This window comes from Neolamprologus brichardi, chromosome 18 (assembly GCF_056152115.1).
Source record: "Neolamprologus brichardi isolate AB-2024 chromosome 18, ASM5615211v1, whole genome shotgun sequence".
Lineage (NCBI taxonomy): Eukaryota > Metazoa > Chordata > Actinopteri > Cichliformes > Cichlidae > Neolamprologus > Neolamprologus brichardi.
Window position 1 is genome coordinate 17,399,119 of NC_142121.1, and position 25,422 is coordinate 17,424,540.

Genomic DNA, 25,422 nt, shown 5'->3' on the forward strand with positions numbered 1-25,422 from the left:
GAAACCCGGTAACGAGGGGAAATGGCTACAAAAAACAATGCCATGGTCCCCAAGTCTGATGAAAAGCCACAGACTGAACAGCAGGTATATTCTTGCCTCGATGTCCACCTTTGTTGTAGCGTTCATTTCATACATTAACCGTGTATTTATCGACGCTCCGCCCTGTTTCTATAACAATGACCATGCACACTAGGTGGTACTCAGTTGTAATGGAAAACCAGTCGATCCGAGTCAAGACGTGGGTGAGTCATGGTGAGTCAATCCGAGTAGGTATTAATGGAAAAAGGGGTTAACTAGACGACGTCTGTAGACAAATCACTTTCATTCAAATGATGACCACAGCAGCATGCTAGCAGTGAAAGCAATCACAAGGTTGGGGAATACACATTTTTCCCTAGAAACAGGGGGTTGCTAGGTGGTTACTGACCTATCTATAGGCCTGTTTAACCTCCAGCAAACACTTTTAACTAGTTAGGAAATAAACTTTTTTCCTTCTAACTGGTAATTGCCAGGTAGTCACTGACTGGCCTCTAGGCCAGTTTTTCTTGAATTTTGTGTTCTGGTGGATTTAGTCATTTCCTTTTGATCACTTTGCTACTGTGTTACTGTCACCGCTGCAACTTGACACCTTTCCTGAAACCTGGTTTGGTGGCTTTATTAGGTGGGGTCAGTGTTAGCCTAGCTCCTTGTTTTGTTTTTAGCCTGCTTGCTAAGTGCTTGCTACCTTCAACAGCTGTTAAGCACTATTATGACACAGTTAAAAGATGACCTCCGCCAGGTAAAGCAGGAACTGGAGAAAAAGGATGAGCTAACCATGGAGTTCTCATCTGTCATCACTACACAAGCTAAGCACTTAGCTTCTCTACACTCCTCCTGCTGCAGAACAAACTGCTTTTCCACGCATTTCCTCACTGTGACACCATACTCCCCTTCTGTCCAGTTCTGTTTCTACTGGAGGTGACCCTGTCATATACTGTCAGGTCATACAGGGTGGCTGTAGCTCAGGAGGTAGAGCAGGTCACCTACTGATCGGAAGGTTGGTGGTTCGATCCTTGGCTCCTCCAGTCTGCATGTCAAGTATCCTTAGGCAAGATACTAACCCCAACTTGCTCTCCGATGCGTCCATCGGAGTATGAATGTGTGTGAATGTAATTAGATAGCACTAAGTATAGATAAAGTGCTTGTGAGAATGTGTGTGATTGGGTGAATGTGGCATGTTGTATAGAGCGCTTTGAGTGCTCCGAGAGAATAGAAAAGCGCTATATAAGAATCAGTCCATTTACCATAGCTGAATCTGTGGTATGTCTTGAATTAAATTATTTTTTATAGTATAACATTTCCTTAGTCTTTTCCCATTATTTTTGGTTCTTGTCCTTCTAATGTGTGTATGCAGGAGTGAATGTACTGTAAGATGTTTGACTATGTTTGGACTCGTACATTACACATCCTGTTTCATCCAAACTAGGAATTTTGTAACTGCATTTTTTAAATAAAATAATCATTGTTGTTATTATTATTAACATTGCTGTTAGCATCATTATTAGCATTACTATTAGCATTATTATTAGCATTATTACTGCAATGTCACCATGCTCGCACACTCAAAATGGCAGACAAATTAACATCTGAGGTTTGTCGTCATGTGTCTGCAAATGCTAAATATGATTCCTCAACATTTTTGCTCAGTCATTAACTCAGGGCCAGCTCTGTCCCCAGGTTTTCCTCTTTCCTCTGTGGCACCGTGACATCCCTACAAATCAACCACCATCGGAGATGGTCCAAGAAAGAGCACGCTGTGTTTCAAATGAGAAATGTGTGCTGTACCATCCTTAAACTGCAGCCACAACTGCTTCTGAAATCAGTATAATGCATCCTGATACATTTCCTCCTCACTCACCTGTGCTCATTCTGGTAACCTGTTCTTAGAGAGGGGTTGTTGAATTAATGTCATCAGCATGTTCAGCTCCAAGGACTGATTCATTTTTTCCCCTTCCTTTTCTTTTGTGAAACATTTTCTTCATTAATGATCTCTGAAATCATACAGAAGAGATGTTGCCACTAGAAGCAGGCAGCCCGAGCCCCCCATGAGTCCGAATTGTGATCTGAGTGATGCTTCTCTTAGCTGGTGTGAGATGACTTTGATTGTGGCACTTCCACAGCCACCTCCGCAGCTCTGTTTGGACCTGCAAACAAATGCATGGAAATAGAAATTGCAGAAAGTTACAGATGCCTAGGCTTTTGTTCACCTGTTGAGCAAAATGCAATGCTGCCATTTACCCATACCAAAAAATGTGTTTTAGGTTTTCACTCCAAAGAATAGCTCTTACCTCAGGGCAGCTATTTATGATAAATGTTTGTATGACTTTTTTTATTACACAAGCTTCCCCTCCATTTGCCTACCTCTCCATTCATGAAACAGTAAAGAAGCGCCACCACAAACCCCTGCAACATAAAAGACATCTGTTTCAAGATAAAATCATAAGAGTAAGAACTGATTGCATGTACAGTCCGCCTAAGGGAAAACAGTGACTTGTGTTGCTAACACTTAACTGCACAAAGCATCACAATAACTTCAGAGAACAAACAAGCAAAACAGGATGAAGCTGCAGGCTTTGAACAAGTCATTCGGTTGCTGATTTATTGTTGTTTGTTAATTCATTTTGTCATATTTATGGGATACATTTTGTGCTGCATAAATGTCAACATTCCACATAGTTATAGTCTTACACATGCGCAAATATTATGGAGTGGTTATTTATGACAGTGATTATTTCAGCCAGCAAGGGCTGCCGCTCTTAGGGGTCGCCATAACAGATCATCTGCTTCCATTTCTACTAGTATCTAGTATTCCTAGTATCCTCTTCTGCCACATATTCATATGAATGTACTCTTCCTACATATGCCCAAACCATCTCAACTTTGTGTCTCTATCGCTCAAGCTGTCCTTCTGATATTCTAATTTCTAATCGTGTCCATCCTGGTCACTCCCAATGAAAATCTTAACATCCTAAACTTTGCCACTTTCAGGATCAGCTCCTGTGTTTTTGTCAGTGCCAACATATCCAAACCAAACATCACAGCAGGTCTCATTAACATTTTGTAAACCCTCCCTTTTACTTTGGCTGCTATCCTTCCGTCACAATCATCCCAACACTCATCTCCACCAACTCCACCCTGACTGCACTCTCCTCTTCACTTCTGCTGTGCACCCTGTATTCTGTCTTGTATCTACTGACTTTCATTCCTTTTTTAACTTGTCCATCACCACTGCATACAAGAAGGTCCACCAGTTGCTCTTTGAACTGAAGAAGCTTCTAGATGAGAGGTGAAAGTCTTCAGTCCAGATGCTTTTCTTTCCAAGTTCTGTAGTGTTACTTCTTGGCATGAACCCATACTGCTGCTAACTGATATCACCTCTCTCCTTAACCTAGCTCCATGAACTACAACTGCATGTCTACATGGGATCACTCATTAGCTTTATCCCTCTGTGAACTCCTGTTTTAACTTTGCGCATAATCTTGATAAATTGGAAGATACAATAGGATATCAGTGTGCGCAGGTTTCTCTAAGATATAATGATCGAGTTGAGAATTCAGTGAATATTAGAGGGACAGGTGATGGAACAGACTGAGGGATGGATGGCAGACACCTCACCATCACATAAGTTCATCTGGCCTTCAGCCGATGAGCTTTAGTTATTATCGTGCATGCACAGGTATAAATATTTCCATATAAATAATTCCATGATGATTCAGATGTGTAACACCTGTGCTTCTAATGTGACAAGGAAAATAAATCTGCTGGGAAGAATTTCAACTTGAGCAATGTGAGTTGTTTATTTTTAGCAATTCTTTGTGAACTGTGATTCTGAAGTTTTATACCTGAAAGGAGCCCAGTCCCAGCTCGATGTAGAGTCTGGCTGCTACTCCAGTGTTCTCAGGCAGGAAGGCAAATACAGTGTAGTGCATCCCAAACAGAGGAATCAGGAACAGGGTGGATTTTGCCAGCCTCCTGAGTGAAGCAAAAAGAAAGGAAAAAAGAAACCCTAAAAATAAGTCCAGATAATGATGTAACACTTTGAAAGATTACAGTGTGTTACCAGTATGGTCAGCGACTTTCAGTCATGTCAGAGGTACACGTTTCAAATGTCAGACAGACTAAATGTGTCATTCATGTTTCATCAAAGCTACAATGGTGGTGTCAGATTTTCATTACACTGACCTTTAAAACAACATCGTCATCAGGCCAATCAGTGGAAAAGATTAAAATGTCAAAACACAAAACCTGAACACATTGTGCTTAGTTCAGCTCATATCACTGATGTCTAAATATCATGTAAATGTTGCCATTTAATTTCTTATGACATTTTGTTGAAACGGTTTCCCGCAAGTAATGCGGTTTGAAAAGAGCAACTCAACATCTGCTTCATCATCAAAAGACACTGAGATAAGTATCATGTTTATGCTCTTCAGCATTTACTTTTCTGTATATCCTATTGAGACTGGAAAACCTAGCTGGGTACAGATCCACTCACAAGAGTATCCAATCCATCAGAGATCAACAGACAGCTGTTATCCTAACAACTGACATGTGTGTGTGTTTTATTCTCATTTTAGTTTCCTCAGTGACACTCTCACATGTATGAGGATGTTGCAGTATATGTTTTAGTCATCTAGATAGTCAGATTAAACCATAAAATTGCTCTAATCAGAAATATTATCACAGCTTCAACTGCTTAAAGATTAAAGATGGAGGGGGAGCTATCAGCTTATTTCAGGTGAATAATTTGTGCCTTTGTGTGAACGCCAAGGTTCCTCCTGAATCAAATTTAAGTTCCTACGACAGGCGGGGCTTTTAATCCTGTGAAACATTCATTGAACCGGTGGAACAATCCTGTCGCACGTCAAAGTAGGTAACATCTATTTCTGGAATCTGGAGCTATTTTTATATGCTCTCATTCTAAATTAATTCAGCTGAGCACAAATGTGCACCAGCCAGATGTCAAGAGAAAGAAGGATTCTTTCAGGTGAAGCAGGGTTTCACTGCTGCTGCAGTAGATTCATGTATGCATATATTATATTAAAGTGTAAGAAGCCGTTCAAACTTTTGTCAAGGGATTTAAACAGCTTCTCTTCTTACATACTACTGCCTCAGTTAGCAGTTTCCACTTAACACCCAGCAAAAGGTTTACATGTTAAAATTAATTACTTTTTATCCAACTGCATTATAGAGAGTTTAGTGCAAGAAAATGATTTAAAGCTCAGCTTTATCAATGCTGAACCACTTTTCTCTGCATATGATGTTTTTAACTCACATCTGAGCTATAGGTTGTATCATATAAAAAAAAAGTATGAACAAACATAATGGCTTCCCATAAGTGAAGCCCAAAATTATCTCATTTATCCACTTGTTGGTGTTAGACACTCGTAGCGTTGATCTTCAATGATGGTACAGTTCTACTAATAGCAAGTGAGCAAGTCATGGAGTTCTTGGGATGTATCATTGCAAGTCAGGGCGGAAAGAATTATGATATTGTGAGACATTTTTATTTCTGGGATTTCACATTGCCGATGGATCTATTTTAACCAACATCATATTTTTCTCCCTTAAAACTTACCAAGGGCGTAGATCATCTTGCATGGCCACTATGGTGAGGTGAGGCCGCTACCTCACCTGACTTATAAAAGTTATTATGTCATAAGCCGGTCTTGTTTTTATCATGTATTTTTTGCAAAATTCTGACCGTACCATCTGTTGCAACAGAAATTCAGACTCAGACAAGGCAAGTCTGCTTCTTCTTCTTCAAGTTATTTTCAGCCAGAGAACTGATGCTCACTGGAACTTTTCTTTTTATCTGACCACACTCTGTAAACCCTAGAGTTAGTTGTGTGGGCAAATCCCAGCAAATCAGCAGTTTAGGTAACAGTCAGATCAGTCTGTCTGATACCAACAACCATGCCACTTTCAAGGTCACCTAAATCCCCTTTCTTCCTCATTCTGCTTGATTTGAAATTCAGCAGGTCGTCTTGACCAAATCTAGATCCCTACATGTATTGAGTTTCTGAGCGATTGGATAAATTGGATAAAAGCAGATTTCAACCCTTCCAATAGTTGAGACATTTCAGTAAGTTATATGACTTTCATCTACGTGAGAGAACAAGATTAAACGTTGGTGAAAAGTGAAAAAGGATTAGTCTTCTGGGGACAATATATGTCTGTAAAAATGTAATACGCAAAATTTACAGTTGTTTCTAAATATTTGTGTGAATTTGGTTTGATTTATTCAAACCTATGCTTGTGATGTGCTGGCTCGCATCCAGGCTTCAAAGAAAGACGGTGAAAGTTGCAAACTCACAGAGCATATCCAATCCAAAAAAGAAAAAAAAAACTTGAAAGAGATTGGATCAGAGAGGGGAAGTGTGGCTTTGATCTTATTTTTCAGTCAAGACATTTCTTATAAGTACAAATGTAATCTGTAAGAAATCAAATTTCATTCTTGTACAGTGTTTAAATTTTAAACTTACAGATTATTAAAATGATGGTTTATCAAAATAGCACTAAGATTAAATTCAGCACCCTATGTAAGATGTATATAGATGGATATCGAAACTAATTTATCTGATAGGTTATTCGTTCTTCATCCTTTCCTGACATCACACAAGACACACTGGGGTAAGTTCAGAGCTCTTTAGAGTGCTGCATTAGCTGATTGGTGCAACCTACTTCTTTTCTTCCTCACAATCAGAAATCTGTTCATCAGCTGTAAGGTTTCCTGCTGAGATGTATTATCAAATCTCATTTTCACTAGATAAAACAGCCTTCCACAGTCGCTGAGCAGTCCATCCTCACAGACTCCTCTTACCTTACTGCTGCCCTAAAGGTTTTTGGTTTTCATATAAATTTACTACTTTACAGCTTCTATTAAAGAGCAGCACGCTTTTTATCAAATCAAAGCTATTATATGTCACATCAATAACTTGTGACTAGAGTGATCATATGTCCCATACATCTCATAAATCAACACTGAGTAACACTTTTCAAAGTCTGGCTCTTATCCAATAAGAGAAAGAAGAAGAGGCCGTCTCATTGGGGGCTCCTTATGATGTCAATCATAATCATATAATTGGTTCTTATATAGCACTTTTCTACTCTGCCTGAGCACTCAAAGTTCTTTATACAACTTGCCTCATTCACCCATTTACTTTTTTCTGTGTTTAAGTGCTTTTTATCTAACATTCGCACACATCCACACTCCGATGGGCCCACTGGAGAGGAACTTGGGGTTAATATCTTGCCCAAGGATATTTAGCATGCAGACTGGAGCAGCCAGGGATCAAACCACCAACCTTCTGATCAGTAGGTGACAAACTATCTAGTTACCTAGCTACAGTCAGGAGGTATAGCATTTGAACTCTGAACCAAAGAAAATGAATGGAAAGATAAAAGTGGCTGAAATAACTAGCATTTACCACACTGTGCAGCAAACCCAATCACGAAGTTCAATAGACTGTTGCAGTAAACTAGCACCAGTCATTTTTTCAGAGTCAGATGAAAATTTCCTGCTTTTCAAACAGGTGCTTTCAGGGTGTTAGGGTGCACGTCCTGTGTGGGTTTGTATGCTGTTGTTGCCATGATGAACAAACAGAACAGGTGTTTTTGAGTGTTTTTTTCCTCTGGAAAAGTTTTCATTTGTATTAATGTGATTTGACCTATTTTGTTTTTTTGTCTTGTGAATTTTATGCACCTTACTGAGATTAGGAGGGTGGCCTGCAGGACGCAAATGCATACTGACTTTTCAGAATATTGCTGTCCTTCAGTTAATAGGCAGTAGTGGAGCAACTTGTTGATGCAGTTTTTTCTCTGTTTTTTGTATTGTAAGAATGAGGGACTGTTCTTCTATTAATTTTGACCAAAAGAGGGAATACACAAGTGCAGACAGCCACATGTAAACAGTTCAACTAAATCTGGATCTGTTGCATGATATTTTTAAAAACCAGCTATAACAAAATTTTGCACTAGCACAACATTGTACATTGTGTCCCACATTTTCCCACAGAGATAATCTCTCCTCAAGACTCACATAAAGTGTCCAGTGTCATTGTTCCCAGTCATAGCAGAAGATTTAAGCTTTTCAACCAGAATCCGGATGACGTTGACGAAGATGACTATGTTGATCTGGAAGAGAAACATGCACAGTGGCCCAAATGGCAAAATCAGATACACACTAGTTAAAACACATTCAGTGTTATCTCAGGGGAATGAAAAATTTAAAAATCCTGTATCATCACAGGATAAAGGTGATTACTATTGAACTCGAGACAAATCAAAGTGAACCACAATGTGTCACTGCAAACGAGAACATTCACTCCGCTGATGGGCCAAATGTGTCTGAGGCAAGAAAAGTAAATACAGGAAAAAGATACTATGTTCTGGACTAGTTGATTACGTGGAAAATTAATGTGTTTATCATATTTATCACAGTAATATTTCAGGACTCTGAATGTATACAGAACTCTGTTGCATCTCATAATGCAAAACGTAAAGAGTGCAGGAAGGCTTTTAGCTCAATCTTGCAGCGCACACCAGGAAATTGGGTCGGCTCGAGGTTGGATCAGATCCTCACTATAAACCACTCTGGAGTTTGTCTGGAAGTGGACCGAGTCCAGAAAAAATACAGGTGAGTAAACAACCTCGGTTAACTGAAATATTACCATGGCTGCCAGAGATGTTCATTTCTACCAACTCACTAAAGTAAAGTTATCTTAATTAACTAGTTAAACTTGTGCCAGGAACAAATGTGATTTGCAAGAAAACTTCTGCCAACGTCTGTCTCTCAGTATTTTGGCAAATATTTATTAACCTTTAGCTTTGACAAAAGAAAATCTGACATCAAAGGATTTAAAAGACAAAACCACCAATACATGTTTCTTAACAAGCTCCTAAATTTTTAAAACATTGCTGGTAAATTATTTAATATTTCACGATCACTGCCCGAAGGGTCACAAACTTGCACTTCCTCTGCCTGAAGAATCCCACTTTAGTGTAAAACTTCCTCATAAAAATTTAATTGTAAATCTGCCACCACAAAACAAAAAACTAGACAGGCACGGCAGGTTTATCAGGTACTTGGTGTTTAACTCCTATACTCACCAGCAGTGAGGCTGTTATTGGTCCCTTAATAATCCACCAGATGCCAACATTGTCTGTGTCATCCCAGCAACTGTAAAGCCAAATGTAATGTCAGTGCAATACTAAACCTACAAAAATAGATATAATAGTTATCATGGACTGGCAAGCTGCTTTAAATAAAATGCAGAAATATGAAACTAACAACAGTAAAAACATACCCTCTGTCATCATAGAAGAATCTGGTCAAAACCCACAGTATGAGAACTGTAGATGGGAGCCCTATAATGTAAGGGCAGGAATTAATTATGCATGCTCTGTTTACCTGTCAAGTAAAATCAATCCGAACGTTGCTCCAGACCAAACGCATCTGTTTGCTGCATTATTTTTACGGGAATGTTGACAAGCATAGAAAATATTAAGTTGACTCTGTGTATAATTTTTTTCCATGCTACTTGCATCTGTTTCATGCCAAAAAAAAAAAAGGAGTACACAGAGAATAAAAGCAGGAGACATGAGAGAGCAGGATAGTAAAGCCGGAAAGAAGCTGATAAGACGCATCAGAGCCACCGTGGTTACAGTCTGAGCACCACTCGTGTGCACACACGTAAACACACCTCAGGTGCTTTGTGTAAAAACATTCAGGACAAAAATATTTACATATCTTCACATAGTCATCTGTGTAGTTTCATATTTTTGTAAGCATTATTATGGCTGTTATTGTTGTAACTTTGTATAGGGAATATCACAAGCAATCTATCACCAACCCAACATCTGTTGTCCAGGTATAAAATGTGATAATTTGGGGGAACAGCCGAATTTATTAAGTAATCATCCTTTTATCAACAGCTGAAACTGCTGTGCATTAATTCTTGGGTGAAAATAAGGCGAATAATGAAATCCTGGGTTTTCAGTAATAGCGGTTCTGTTTTTTTCTTTTTCTTACCAGGTTACATCGCCATGGTAACTTGTGGGTCATGTTCAACATTAGACAGGTGAAATCACTGCCTATAGATTAATCGACTATGCAGAAGACTGTGTAAACATTCCCAGAACATGTCTCAGATAGTAAAATGATCTAAAGTCTTTGTGTTTCCTAAATTTTAATAAATGTATTCCTTAATGATAAACGGGTGATATTAATAAGGCTTACACAGTCTGCATTTTTGCCAGCTGGCTCAAGAGAGCTTAAAGTGCACACAACATGTTTGATACTGCACTACTGTACAGTGCTCCTCCACTCACACGGCTCAGGAGCTGAACTGGTTGCACTCCATTGCTTTCAGACTGTATTATGTGCCTAATCAGTTTTTTCTAATATCATAGTTTGATTTTCCTTGGTAAGAATCAGTCACTCTGCTCTCTGTAAACCTTTAACATTACTGAGTGGTCAGATGCCTCCATTTCCGCCTCTTCTTGGGAACCACCCTTGCAGCCAGATTGGGAAGCTGTGGACTAACTTATTGAAATTATAACCACCTTTGTGTGACTGATTAGGCTGATTGCTGATGTCTGGGTAAGAGAAGAGAGAGGGGAAAGATATCCTGAGTATGTTGTACCTGCTTTGAAGCACAGCCCCAGGAAGCATTCACAATTGTAATTATGACTAATCTCACAATTAAGAGATCTTCTCCAAAAGGTTAAGGAGGTTGTTAATCAGAGATAAGCTACCTGGTTTAACTTATGCTATTTTATTAATAATGACATTTAATATTGTCTCATGCCTATGAATTCAGTGCTATTCCATTTTTAAAATTAGCAGTTCAGGCTTATAAAGCAGTGCTGCTGTGAACTGGAGCTGGAAAAATGATCACGGTTCAAGTGCAAGTTCCCAGACGAGATGTAGAATCAACTGATCTCCGGCAGGGATTGACAGCGGTGGAGGATTTCACTTTCCTCTCTTAACTTCCTGTCAAAGCAGCTGAGCAGCAGTTGCCAGCTACAGCATCCTGCTCAGCGTGACTCACTGTTTGCATGTGGAGCACCTTTAACAACAACCTACAACTGAGACAGCTCACAAGACCTGACGTGAAATCATAATAATGTCTGCCTGAATGCTGATGACCTACCTCTTCTTTTATTAAACTGGCGCGGCGTGCTTGTAGCCCTCAGGGTCAGATCCATTTATATCTTACCATAAATTCCATTCATCACCTTATCAGAAATATCCCTGCCACCGTGTGTGAATGCAGCATTGCACTGGCATGCAGTGGAGGATTTAAAAAGCCCACGTGGCATGAAAGGTTTTGCTTTGCCAGCTGGACATTGCCTAAAAGTTTCAGGTAAGTGTGTTGCTGTTTCTCACCTTCACTGCTGCACTTAACAAAAGTGTCTGCTTAGCCCTGTGTGGCTGGACTAAGCTGCTATATTTTGGTAACAGGAACATATAAGACAGACAGGAGCGGTGGAGCTTGAAATTACAGGCTTGAATAGGAAAATATGCAGCAGCATGAAACAAACAAAACAAAACAAAAAGACAGTGGGATGGGAATGGTAAGACAATGGAAAACACTTGGCTTAGGAACAAGGGATGAGAAAACATGGAAACCTCTCAAAACATCCATAGAAAGCTAAAAAAAAAAAAAAAAAAAAAAAAAAAAAAAAAAAAAAAAAAAGACGGGAGAGAAAATAAAAGGGGGGGGCCGAAGAAAACAAGCGCTACACTCATCTTTAGGGCTGTGCTGCTGCCTAAATAAACTGCTACCAGGATTTTGGAGGCTCAGTTCTTGTGTAAAAATAGATTTCCAACCCAGATATGAAGATAATGTGTGATAATACTGACTTTAACCCCTTAACACCTAGTGCTTTATATTAGATACATGAGTTTTTGTAAGCGTTTGAGGCTTCTACATCATCAGTTTAAATTTTTCCCCTGACAATTCTAAATAAATTGTAAAATAAATGTCAAATTAATATTATGTTTTTGTCAAAAGGTCCAATACACTCTCTCACTTCAAAATTTATAATTTTCTGGGAATAGTTTTGGCTTTAAAGGGTTAATCCATTTAAGGAACTGAAAGGGGTTTTCATACTGTTCCCCTGTTATCTCATATTCTGGAGCTGAATATATTAAATTGAGCACATCGCAATGTGCAACTGATGGCACTTATTCTCCAGCAGCATCATTTACGAGAAACAGAAAAGCAACAAGACGCCTTGACTTTAAATCAGCAAAAGCCACGATGGAAACATTTGTTTGTTCTTGAAAATTATTCCTTTACCTACATTACTCTGATGTTTTAGAATAAAAAAAATCATGCATTTATTAAACTTTCAGTGGCTCTTAACACATTTTGCTTTTACACGTAAATAACAGTCAATTTATTTTTTATTTTTTACTTTTTCTTCATTAAGGAGTTAATGTGAGTGAATCTTTGACAGGTCCTTCAGGCATTTGCTGGCAAGACTGTAAAAGTCTGACATGTTTGCTGCAGGACCTTTAGCAGATGTGGCCGATGATGGTGTGACAGAAACAATGAGGAGTGAGACCTCAAGTGCGTGAAGTGAAGAACTTGCCATAAGCAGAATTAACAATTGGCTGGCTGCCTGGAGAGATGACGACAATTATTATGATGATGATGATTTGCACTGGATCACACTACTCTGGACTTCAGAAAACCATTGAGAGCTTCTTTGAAATGGAGAAACCAAAAATATACAGCTAATGAAAAGTTCTTGATGTTTTACTGGCTATTTTTTTAACGTGTAGTTGTGTAAGCTAGTTAGTCAGTGTATAATATGAGCAGTACTGTGTGTGGAGGTCAAAGTGGCTTGCTAGCACTGGTTGAATATTTAATAGCGGCTAACATGCTAACTGCTGTGATTTCTCCGCTTACCAAAAAAATATCTTTTAATGATTATTTTAATCACTTTCACATCTTTTAATGGGCTCTGACATGTGATATTTTAACGGTTAGATGAGCTGGCTGTTGCTGTTTTGTATTTGTCAGGCTACATGATGATCAGCTAGTGTAGCTCTAGAAAAAACATGTAGGGAGGTACCTTTTGTGACTTGAGGCTTCAATGCCACTTTTACCTGAAAACACCGATTCAATTATTTATCAAGTATTTCCATTTTTTAGGTTCACAGACATCCTGTTTGTAAGGGTACAGTCTCTTCAAGTCGGAAAATATTGCTCATTCAAATCAATCATTTATAGTGTTTTTCTCACACACAGACAAATCCGGGATGTAGCGAGAAAACCAATCACTGTTTTAGGCTATGACCACAATTTTGCATTTTTACATTTTTAAAAGGTATGTATTACATTTTCCTCTTTCACTATCCTTCCTGAATACTGCTTATTGAACAGTTTTAGTTTTTTAAAGAGCACCACTAAATAGATAAAGTTTGTGAAGTGCCTTTTTTTTAACCAATCCCTCCCTGCCTATATAAAACATTTGTTTTTAAATGTTGCAATCCATTTAACAAGTTAACATCATACGGGTGTTAACAAAGGGTGTTTTCCCATATTATTCAATTGAATTTCAATGTATTTTGCACAGTGCAAGCTGTGGAAAAAAATTTTTGGATTTCTTTTAAATTACCCAAAGTTACACACTAGTAAAAATTACTTGCAGTGAAAATATTTTTTTCTTTCCTGTAAAAACTTTAGTTTGTACCCCTTTGTAGGTAAAACACAATGAAATCCCATTTAATTCTAGGAGAATTACACTTTTGTGTAATTAAAAATTAATCTGTATTAATTTGTGTAACACAATTATAGAGGCTGTGCTTTTGTACACAGAAACAAAGGAAAATTTGCCCATTTGACATGTCGGTGCAAATTGACAATATTCCAATGTGAGCAAAAACATCAAGTCATGGGACTTATAAACATATACAGACAAAGGACAAAGGTGTTAATTGACTGTTAAGGATAATAAACACACTGTTCAGTAGTCAAAACCACAAAACAAGGCAAAAGATTTGTTTGACTTTCTAAGCATATTTTCAGAAAAGCAAATTGTTTGTCTTTGCATCCACAACTGAGCTTATTTGTAACAAAAAATAAGTTTTTCTACCATATTTATACAGTGGGGCAAAAAAGTATTTAGTCAGCCACCGATTGTGCAAGTTCCCCCACTTAAAATGATGACAGAGGTCAGTAATTTGCACCAGAGGTACACTTCAACTGTGAGAGACAGAATGTGAAAAAAAAATCCATGAATTCACATGGTAGGATTTGTAAAGAATTTATTCGTAAATCAGGGTGGAAAATAAGTATTTGGTCACCTCAAACAAGGAAAATCCCTGGCTCTCACAGACCTGTAACGTCTTCTGTAAGAAGCTTTTCTGTCCCCCACTCGTTACCTGTATGAATGGCACCTGTTTGACCTCATCATCTGTATAAAAGACACCTGTCCACAGCCTCAATCAGTCAGACTCCAAACTCCGCCATGGCCAAGACCAAAGAGCTTTCGAAGGACACCAGGAAAAGAATTGTAGACCTGCACCAGACTGGGAAGAGTGAATCTACAATAGGCAAGCAGCTTGGTGTGAAAAAATCAACTGTGGGAGCAATCATCAGAAAATGGAAGACATACAAGACCACTGATAATCTCCCTCGATCTGGGGCTCCACGCAAGATCTCATCCCGTGGGGTCAAAATGATCATGAGAACGGTGAGCAAAGATCCCAGAACCACACGGGGGGACCTGGTGAATGACCTGCAGAGAGCTGGGACCAAAGTAACAAAGGTCACCATCAGTAACACACTACAACGGCAGGGAATCAAATCCCGCAGTGCCAGACGTGTTCCGCTGCTGAAGCCAGTGCATGTCCAGGCCCGTCTGAAGTTTGCCAGAGAGCACATGGATGATACAGCAGAGGATTGGGAGAATGTCATGTGGTCAGATGAAACCAAAGTAGAACTTTTTGGTATAAACTCAACTCGTCGTGTTTGGAGGAAGAAGAATACTGAGTTGCATCCCAAGAACACCATACCTACTGTGAAGCATGGGGGTGGAAACATCATGCTATGGGGCTGTTTTTCTGCCAAGGGGACAGGACGACTGATCCGTGTTAAGGACAGAATGAATGGGGCCAAGTATCGTGAGATTTTGAGCCAAAACCTCTTTCCATCAGTGAGAACTTTGAAGATGAAACGAGGCTGGGTCTTCCAACATGACAATGATCCAAAACACACCGCCCGGGCAACAAAGGAGTGGCTCCGTAAGAAGCATTTGAAAGTCCTGGAGTGGCCTAGCCAGTCTCCAGACCTCAACCCCATAGAAAATCTGTGGCGGGAGTTGAAAGTCCGTGTTGCTCGGCGACAGCCCCAAAACATCACTGCTCTTGAGAAGATCTGCATGGAGGAATGGGCCAAAATACCAGCTACTGTGTGTGCAAACCTGGTAAAGACCTAAAGTAAACGTTTGACCTCTGTTATTGCCAACAAAGGTTATGTTACAAAGTATTGAGTTGTATTTTTGTTATTGACCAAATACTTATTTTCCACCCTGATTTACGAATAAATTCTTTACAAATCCTACCATGTGAATTCATGGATTTTTTTTTTCACATTCTGTCTCTCACAGTTGAAGTGTACCTCTGGTGCAAATTACTGACCTCTGTCATCATTTTAAGTGGGGGAACTTGCACAATCGGTGGCTGACTAAATACTTTTTTGCCCCACTGTAGCACCTCCCCTTTCAACTGAGCCTCTGTGTTCTATGGCCCTGTCTCTATTTCACCAATATTTGCTTTATCGCTAGAGCTGATCATGATTAACAAATGATTTTAGATAACCCTTTTGAATTTTAATCTGTTTGTGGGTCACATTTTATTCTGTTTTTTAGTGTTTGTGTTGGAGCTACAGTGTGTGATTGTTTTTGTAAAGACAAATTCAGTCACTCTTACTCACCCCATCCAATCAGGATATACCACCAGAAGTATTTCCTCTGTGAGACGAAGGTCAGAGCCAGCAGCGTCTGCAGATACATGCCCTCCACCAGCAGCCAGAAGTAATTGGCCAGGATGCTGAACTGGAAGAAAGCCACGGCTGACTTGCACGCTTTCTATAGAGAGGAAGCAACAAAACAAAGTTAGAAAAACTGGATGTGTCATAATTTAACATAAAAATACATCTTTTTGTGTAATAAAAGGGAAGGTAGTGACAAAAGGATATTTGGTTCTTCTTCTACTTTTGCTATAACTTCAACTGAAGTCAATCAATTACAAAGAAATACAAAATAAGCACCAAGGAACTCAAACCAATTAAAAAAAGACAAAAATAAAATACATAAAGAGTCACAAAATGACAATTTGAGAAGACTTGCAAAAGAAATTAAAATATATAAAACAATAAAAAAAGGAACACAAAAATTAGCAAAATCTAGAGATATAAACCAACAGGAAGATGTGCAGTACATAACCACGAAAACACACAAAAGTGTAAAACCAGCACCAAACAATAAGTGAACAAAGATAAACAAAAAAAACCCCACAAAGATACACAAGACAATAAAAACCAAAGATGACAAGAAAGCAATAAAAAACATGGACACAGAGACCAAAACATGCAATAAGGAACAAACACAAAGGCTGTTTTTTAAAATCAATTCATGAAAAAAGAAACAAACCTTTTCTCCAAATCCAACACACACATTTGCAAAAAAAAAAAAAAAAGCATATTCAGTACATTCTATATAAGGAGATCCTGATACAAAATATATACAGGACGGAAGTGTCTGTATTCCTGTTCACTCTATAACCTTCTGACTTCCAGCACATGAATGAATCATGCCACCTGCAGAAGTCGTCTAATGACACTGCAGTGGTTGGGTGTATTAGGGACAGGGCTGGAGTGAGAGGTGGTGAAGAGCTATGTGTAGTTCTTTGGCAGAAAACCACCTCCTTCTGAAAGTCAGCCACTCAAAAGAGATAGTGGTTGATTTCCGGTGACTAAGCCCGGTAGCACAATGGGTGACTGAAGCAGTGGACGGCTACAGGTACTAGGGTATTCACATGAATGACAGATTGGACTCCAGTGTTTGAGGCAAAACGCCAAGACCAATTTTTAGCAGCAAGTGCTGCTGTCTGCTTGGAGGGGTGGCATCTGTGCCAGAGATGCCAGCAGGAACAACAAATTCATCAGTGGCCAGTATCTGGAGGCATTTGAGTCACAGAGGGAGAGGAGGGCACTGACAAACTATTGTCCATCATGGACACACCCACTCCATTTCACACTACAGACCCAACAGAGTTCCTTCTCCCTCAGACCCCACTAACATAAAGACCACTTCAGGAAATCATTCCTACCTTCTATCTATCTATCTATCTATCTATCTATCTATCTATCTATCTATCTATCTATCTATCTATCTACTGTAGATTTAAAACTCCTTTTTCTCATTTTTCCCATATAAAAAAAAATCTTAAATTGTTGCTGAAAGATTTCATCAGTCTAATGAGAGTATTTCCCTCTCATCGTTTTGCCACATGTCTTCCCCTCCTCATTCTCTGTTTCCACTGTTAACTCAATCACACAGCATGTGGGAATCTATTTTGATGCAAACATCAATTAGAGCCCTCACCGTGGACATGGAGCAGTGGTCCAAGGTCTCATCAGCAAACAGCACGGTGTCTTTAATGAAGACGGCACTGGCTCTCAGGATGAAGGAGGCGAACAGGTTGATGTGGATGTAGTTTCTGGTGCAGCGGAACTTCCTGCGTAACAATAGCGTAAAGCATTCACTGCATGTAAATTAATATTTCATAAGGCGGAAGAAGAAGGTAAACAACTTCATGAATTTGCATGTGTAAGATGATTCATAATCCTCTGTACTACAAAGACTCTTTGAGGCTTTATCATCTGAATATATGCATATTTTCCTAAAATTATAAGATGCTGTCCTAACCACACAAATCCTGAATGTGTCTGCATCATAGAAATCTCCCCTTTTATTGGCCTTTTGTGGGTGCAGATGGTGGTGTGTGCCGGTCTGGTCTAACCTGAAGGCTGCGAACACCACGATGGCTGTAATGAGGGAGATGAGTGACGTGGCGTAGCCTACAGTGTAAACCTGTCTGAAGGTATAAAGGTAACTCGTCTGGAGACAGGAAAACAGAGAAACCGTTAGTTTAGAAAAATATCAAAATAAAAGTCTGAAGCTGTGAGTCTGACTCAAATTGCTGCAACTTCAAGGGTTCTTTCTTTATAAGATTCATGAATGAATAATAATTTATTTAAGCTTTAGATAGAAAAAGCAGTAATTATGCTGAAAAAAATGTACTTTTAACTGTGTGGTTATTTAAATATACAAACAATTTCAGGACCTGTAATTTCCCTTGAGTTGTTTACATTTATTCCTGGAACAAAGGTCCTCACAGCTAACTACAAATAGGTCTGACATAAAAAGGAAACAGCGATAGAGGAAGTAGAAACAATATGTTCATCCTTCATTGACTGGCATGATTACAACCACATGTCCGTATACCTCCGACTCAGGCTCGCTGTCATCGCTGAACACGCAGGCCTCCTCATAGGGTGGATACATTTCCGACCAACCGTCAGCAGTACAGTTCCTGTAAACATACCCTAATGTGGGGAATCCAAAGAGAGAACGCAAGGAGACAATTAATTTCAAGTGTTTCAATCGCACAAATATATGAATGTTGTTCTTTTATTATTTTTTTTGCCCTTCCTGACACAACCCCAAAAGGATTGGTGTTTCCTTCCAGGAATAAACCGGAGATCTTTTTGTTTGCAAGGGGAATGTGCAAACCACTTGGAGCCACTTTTGCAGTCTCAAGAATGAAAGCAGCAATTTCAGTTCAGTTTATGGGTCACATAACCACTGCATGGGAACCTATAAATAACACCTTCAAATTGTTTCTTTCTTATAAAGACGTACAACTACCTGCTGAAAATGTTCACATGTAATACACCATGCATTTGCAAAACATGGTGATGAACACCCTGAGATCTCAACAATGTTTAGTCAGTCTCCTGACCATGAGCTTTCAACACGATGCTTGGGTGTTGGCTTGGCAGTGAAACTACTAAATGCCCTCTTTCTCTACAATTTTGGCACTTTTCAAATCCCTCCAGTGGGACAGTATGATGGGCTAGTTCTGGCCTACAGGCTGTTTGTTTGACAGCCTGGGTTTAGAAGCTCAGTGAAGCTGTTTTTGTTACACCAAGTGTCCTTTTCTGTCTTGGTTTTTAGTCTTTTTATACATTTTACAACACAACTGACTGACAATACCAGCTATTTTAAATCTACCTGAATGAAAATGTGTTATTCACATCCCTTTTTGTTGTGAAATGCTGTTGAAATTACACCCTGCCTCCTTTGGTCAAGTTTAACTTTTAGGATTCTTGAAAAGTGAAGAAAAAAGTGTTGTATGAAACCTACTGAAACTATCTTTCAGGGCTAATAACTGCTACACCATTATCATCTTTTAATTTCTTTTTCTCCATTATATTTGAAGCGAATCCTCTGCTCAGTCTATTGAAGCTCACTTTGGTCTCTTCCAACCTCTTTTGGAAATATCTGGTCCTTTATCTTCTAAAGTCTCCACTGTGCTTTCTTATGAGAATATATCTGCTGTTTAGCACAAAGCAGCAGTTTACAGTGATTTTTGACTAATGACACCAAAAGCAACACTGTGAGATGGAACAGAAGTTGCTGGCTGGACAGTTAAACAATATGCAGAACCTCATCCACAAGCTCAGGGCAGCCTATTTTCTGCAGCAGTGTTTTCACATAAACATATCGAAGAGACACACTTTAAGTAAATGATATACTTCCCAGCAGCTGTGTAAAGGGGAAAAAAAAAGAATATTTAGAAATTTGCAAAATGCTTGTGAAACCATGAGCTGATCAATTCCTTTATAATTAAATATTGAATCATAATTGCTTTACAAATCAATCAAATCAATTTTCCTGTAGACTCCTGGTGGAGCATAGAGCCTAGGGTCATTCTGGCGGCCTTCACTTCGCTCTCGACAGATCTTCTCCACATCTGTTTGGGTCTCCCCACTTTCCTTTTTCCTTGTGGGTTCCAGTCCAGTGCTTACTTTGTGACGTTGTCGATTGGTTTTAGAAGTGTGTGGCCTATCAGCCCCATTTTCTCTTCTTGATGTCTTGACCGACCGGGTTCTGGCTGGTTCTCTTCCACAGGTCTGTGTTCGAGATCTTCTCAGGCCATCTGATGTTGAGGATGTGTCGAAAGCACTTGTTGATGAAAAGCTTACCCGGCTCGCTGAGGAGGCAGAAAAGACTGGCCTGAAGATCAATGTCAGAAAAACAGAGGTGTTGCGGCTGAACAACCGACAAGAACATCCACTGCAGCTACAGGGAAAAGACTTGGTGGAAACGGACTGCTTCATTTACCTAGGAAGCATAGTCAACAGTGATGGTGGCGCAGATGAAGACGTTAGGATCAACAAAGCAAGGCTTGCATTCAACAGCCTGTGACCCATCTGGAACTCCAAAGCCTTATGTCAGCGCATCTTCAACACTAATGTGAAAGCAGTCCTCCTGTATGGGTCCGAGATGTGGCGGGTGACAAACACCACTACCAGCAAGATCCAGATTTTCATCAACAATTGCTTTACACGCCTTGTTTTAACCTACAAGCTTTAAGTCATCATTCCGGTACACTTGCACCAGTATTTCCTCTCTGAGACTATTTCGGTCCATCATGCTTTGAGTCAAAAAACGTTTTATTCTTTTATGTCCACTGACGTCTGCTTTTAGTTAAAGTTCATTTGGATACAGCAGGTGACAGGAGAAAGTCATCTGGTATTTGTGGGACTGTGTATTTAAATATCTTTGCCAGAGATAGCACATAGGTAAAAGAAGAATTGCTGTTTAGCAGAACAAAGATGCATAAAAATACATGACAGGAGGATTTTTTTCTTTGTTCGTTATTTCCTCTGAGCAAACAGAAACTGACTGGAGTCCAAATGCTGCAAACTGTGCAGCTGAAAGCAAAGCCTCTTGTTTGTTTGGGTGATCAGCAATTCAGATCATAATGAGCCGTTATTTCCATCAAGGTAAAGGAGGAAAGAGCATTACTCGTTAATTAATGTGGCTTTCCCTCCTCTAATGATCTTGTAACAATACAACAGTGCACAGACCAATATTTCTGTCTGTGTGCGTCATTTTAAACGTTTACTTGTTGTCCTATAAGGACCAGTTTAATAGTCGCAAAACATGTAATTGTTTTAACCAAAGAAAAAGCTAATAAAAATCTTAATGTGGATACATGTGCATTATTTACACACATATGTGTAAATATAAAAATTGCTAAATGCAACAGCTCATTATAAAGAAAGAATTTATTTCTGATGGTGTCACAAGGACTTTCTTTGAGGAGACAGCAGCCGAAAAGGATGTCAAATTGTGATGAATGAACCCTGCAGACAAGATTTCAAACCACTTCTGCCAAAAACATCCTAGAGCATAATATATGTGTGTGTGTGTGTGTGTGTGTGTGTGTGTGTGTGTGTGTGTGTGTGTGTGTGTGTGTGTGTGTGTGTGTGTATTCTTGCCAACAAACATACATGAATACATGCTATGATTCTCCAGCAGTGACTCCAGCCTGCATTAGCTCTGCTGATTATCCAGTGAAGATAATTAGACTTAGTACTGGTGCGACAGCACAGCATCCAAGAATTGGATTTTTACATTATATTATTTTAACAATGCTGGTGATCAGATGATTTGGCTATGAGGATCTGTGCTGTTCTGTGTTCACTGAGGCTGGTGCAGGAACCAACCTTGATTGCTGGAGAAATGCTGGAAGACCTCAGAGCAGGACAAATTGACCACCTGCCCAACCTCAGCTCGCAGCCAGCACCCGATCTCATCCCACTCTGTTTTACATCCTGTAAACAGAGACAGAGGGAGAAGCAACAGAAAGTTATTAATAACACTGTCACAATACTGACAGTATAGACACTCAGATGCTCAAGATTTAGTGCAAAATCCAGCTGCAAAGCTGAATATCTCTTTTGTCAAGCTTTAGTGAGAATAACTCTACTTCCACAAACCGCATCCTAAAGGTTAAGTTCACTAAATTTATTCAAACATTTACAGCTTTACGGCTTGGCTTTCCCAATTGCAATTTTTACTAAATGTACAGTACTGTTCAAAAGTCTTAAGCTACCCCTCATATGTTACAAATGGGAAATAGGTGCAGCCTTGCTTATATTGTAAGGTGAAGATCCCAACAATCAGTCAGCCCCCTATGAACAAGCACAAGCGTCAATGGGAAGGAAAAACTCCCTTTTAACAAGAAGAAACCAGCAGAACCAGCCTCAGGGAGGGGCAGTTTTATCAAGTTTATAAAGTTTTATGAAAAAAGAAAAGTTTTAAGTCTAATCTTAAATGAAATGTGGCTTGAGATTTGTATAACTAAACTATTAAAACACGACTATTCTGAATGTTACTTGAGTATATTTTCAATGCTGGACTTTTAATTAATTAGCTTCAGCTGATTAGCTCTGCCAATCTGTCACACCAATCCGGAAAAATGGCAACAAATCATTATTCCATTCTCTCTCGTCTTCAGAGCTCAGACTGTGAAACAGAAAGCAAACTTTGTTTTGAGTCTGAAAACCTTCTCGTGTTTTCTGATAGTGTGTGTGTGAGTGTGTGTATGTTTGTGTGTTTAGTCCCCATTGCTGCATTTGATCACAAATACCTCCACAACTATTAAACTGACATTACAGTTTGTTTCAGACATTTTTGTGCCATTCAGGATGATTCGCAATTACTGTGATGATCCCCTCGCCATCAAGCACAATCATTATGTTTCAAAGTTATTGTCATATGCACAGCAGAGAAACATGTTTCCCTGTACAATGAAATGTATCCTTTACTGTCAACAACAGATGTCAAACAGAAAAATCCACATATAAAATAGATAAGTAAAAGAAATAATCATTTAAAAACATTTTTTTGAGAAATACAGTAGAAATACTAGATATGTAAATAATATATTTACATTTGAAAAAAGAATCTGAGCTCCAATAAGCTATGTAGATATTACCCTATATGCTACATCAGTGTCTGTATTATCTCTGTTATAGTACCAACATTATCTGGTGTCTTTATGTGCACCACGAAGGAAAAATGAGATCTAATGCTTTTCAGTCGTCCGTCAACAGCCTCAGCATCTCGCATGTTTATGAAAGACTGAGTACATTTCAAAAAGCCCTGAACTCCAGCAATGTTATGAAGAGTTCCCTGCAGCGTGACATACATCCTGCTGTTTTATTTATGAAGAATGGAGCAGATGCATTTAAACCTCAGGCCTTCATGTGCAAACACAGTACATTCAGGTGACCTGATTGCCAAGTCACATATTCACTCTCATATAATTACAATTGGGTATTTATATTAATCCTGACCTAATAAATCCAAAGTGATGCATAACACCAGCTGACAAGTCCCGTCCACAGTCTTGTAGCTGTGATTGGCCCACATTAAAAGCTTTCACTTTTTTTTTCATCAACTACATTCTATATAAACCGCGGATTACTCACCGGTGTTTAATGGACTAATTCATTTTTCACTGAGTTGACAGATTTGACAGGAGACAAGTGGATGATTGGACGGAGTAGCTTGTCTGATCAATTTTAATTGTGCTGATAAACGGAGCGTGTACTGCACCAAATATCTGCAGTAATCTCAGTGCACCGTGGATAAATGTCAACAGCAGTGATGAATTAAAAAGGCAATGTTCAGTTTTTTTTTTTCATTTACCCCAAAGGCTGAGGTGAGATCAAAATAAATGTCAAATACATTTTAAGAAGGAAATCTCTTCTCTGAAAAAAAGAAAAAAGTATCAAATCCTCAGACACCATAAACTTCGAGGAACATAAAACAGTTTCGGAGGCTAGAGTGATGTCTGAGTAAAACATAAACACAGCCCGCCTGCATTTGAAATGGAGATTACTGCTCTGCACTCGGCAGGATGTTGGTGAGGCAAATTTTGTCCTAGTGCTGCCATTCATTTGATTGTGTTTGTGACCCTTAATGTAATAACTACTTTCCTAACTGGTGACTGACAAAGGGAAAAGTGTACCAGAGGCTGTATGTAACAAAATAAGTCACTTAAGATATAATTTTTTATTGCCAAATCTCCATGGTGCTCTACTTTCTCAAATCTGGTGACTCATTTCAGTGAGCTTGTTCAGTTTGGGGTTTCATGTTCTTTCCTAGAATTGCACTTTATGATAACCTAGATATATAAAAAGTAATATAGCACATGATGTAGGTCCAGTGGCCTTAAGATACCATTTGAGGCGCAGACGGATTGACCTTATGTCCACTAGTGATGTTTTTGTGCAACTCACTGAGTGGGTCCTTCACAATAATACCTTTTCAGGACAAACTAAGTCAGAAAAAGATGACAGCTATGGATGCACGTTTTCCATCTACTGTACATATCTGTTATTAGGAAAATGGCAGAAACTTAACATTTTTCCAAACAAAAAAACTGTGCGGTGCAGAAGACACACCGATGATATGTTGTATGTTCGCACAGATATAAATCTCAGGTGTTCACACTGGCTCATAACAAAGTTTTATAACTCGAGAGAAGCAAATTGATCAGCTCTAAACCAAAGCAAGAGCAAGCTCATAAACCTTACTTTGCCGCATGCTACAGCATCAAAAAGATTAGAAAGAAAAAAATGGGAAACTGCTGAGAGTAATAATACTTTATGAGAGATTTTTACTGAACTCCCAGGAATCCGCTTCAGAAGCACGACAACAATCAAGGACAAACTAGTCTGGAGGTCTCTTTCTGCTCCAAACCAGAAAATTGGAAGTTGTTGTTGTGGTAATTGCAATTAATGTGAGAACCTGATGAAAACTGACAATTTTAAAGATGTGTTTATTATTAAAATCTGCCCTAGCACCAGTTTACAAACTGCTGATTAGTTTATTCTTAGTTTGTTCCCAGAGTCTCTCAGTTCTCCCTGGATGACTCCATCAGGGTTTGTTTTGTGCCTGTTTGTTTTTCTTAGTGTCCATGGGCGGGACCCATTTAAAAACACGGTAAAAAAACAAAAAGATTATCCAAAATCAAGTCATTTAAAATGGTACAATAAGACTCTAGTCTAGTAGTTTATGTCATGGTCCGTGGGAGCAGTATCTGGGGAGTGTTCGTGTTGCCTCAGTGGCCACGCCCTCGGGTTGGACCATCAGCATCACACCTGTATTCCATCCCAGGCAGCAGGGCTATTTCACCCAGTGCGGACGGCTGATCCACCCCAGTCCGTTAGTCACTCTTGGTAATAACTTGGTTCTCCTAAGCTCTGAGTTTATTCA

General features: G+C 39.1%; 1 protein-coding gene across 1 annotated transcript in view; it reads right to left on the minus strand.

Moving 5' to 3' along the window:
* Positions 1-2,036: 2,036 nt before the first annotated feature.
* LOC102791796 (vasoactive intestinal polypeptide receptor 1-like) overlaps positions 2,037-25,422 on the minus strand; it is a 39,624-nt gene continuing 16,238 nt past the window's right edge. Inside the window, exons 3-13 of the mRNA XM_006792154.3 lie at positions 21,861-21,968; positions 18,568-18,668; positions 18,083-18,180; positions 17,665-17,797; positions 15,993-16,146; positions 9,348-9,408; positions 9,151-9,220; positions 8,081-8,175; positions 3,882-4,011; positions 2,401-2,442; positions 2,037-2,183 (exon numbers count right to left, since the gene is read on the minus strand). Of these exons, the coding sequence (XP_006792217.1) occupies positions 2,037-2,183; positions 2,401-2,442; positions 3,882-4,011; positions 8,081-8,175; positions 9,151-9,220; positions 9,348-9,408; positions 15,993-16,146; positions 17,665-17,797; positions 18,083-18,180; positions 18,568-18,668; positions 21,861-21,968 (1,139 nt within the window). The remainder of the gene's footprint in view (positions 2,184-2,400; positions 2,443-3,881; positions 4,012-8,080; positions 8,176-9,150; positions 9,221-9,347; positions 9,409-15,992; positions 16,147-17,664; positions 17,798-18,082; positions 18,181-18,567; positions 18,669-21,860; positions 21,969-25,422) is intronic.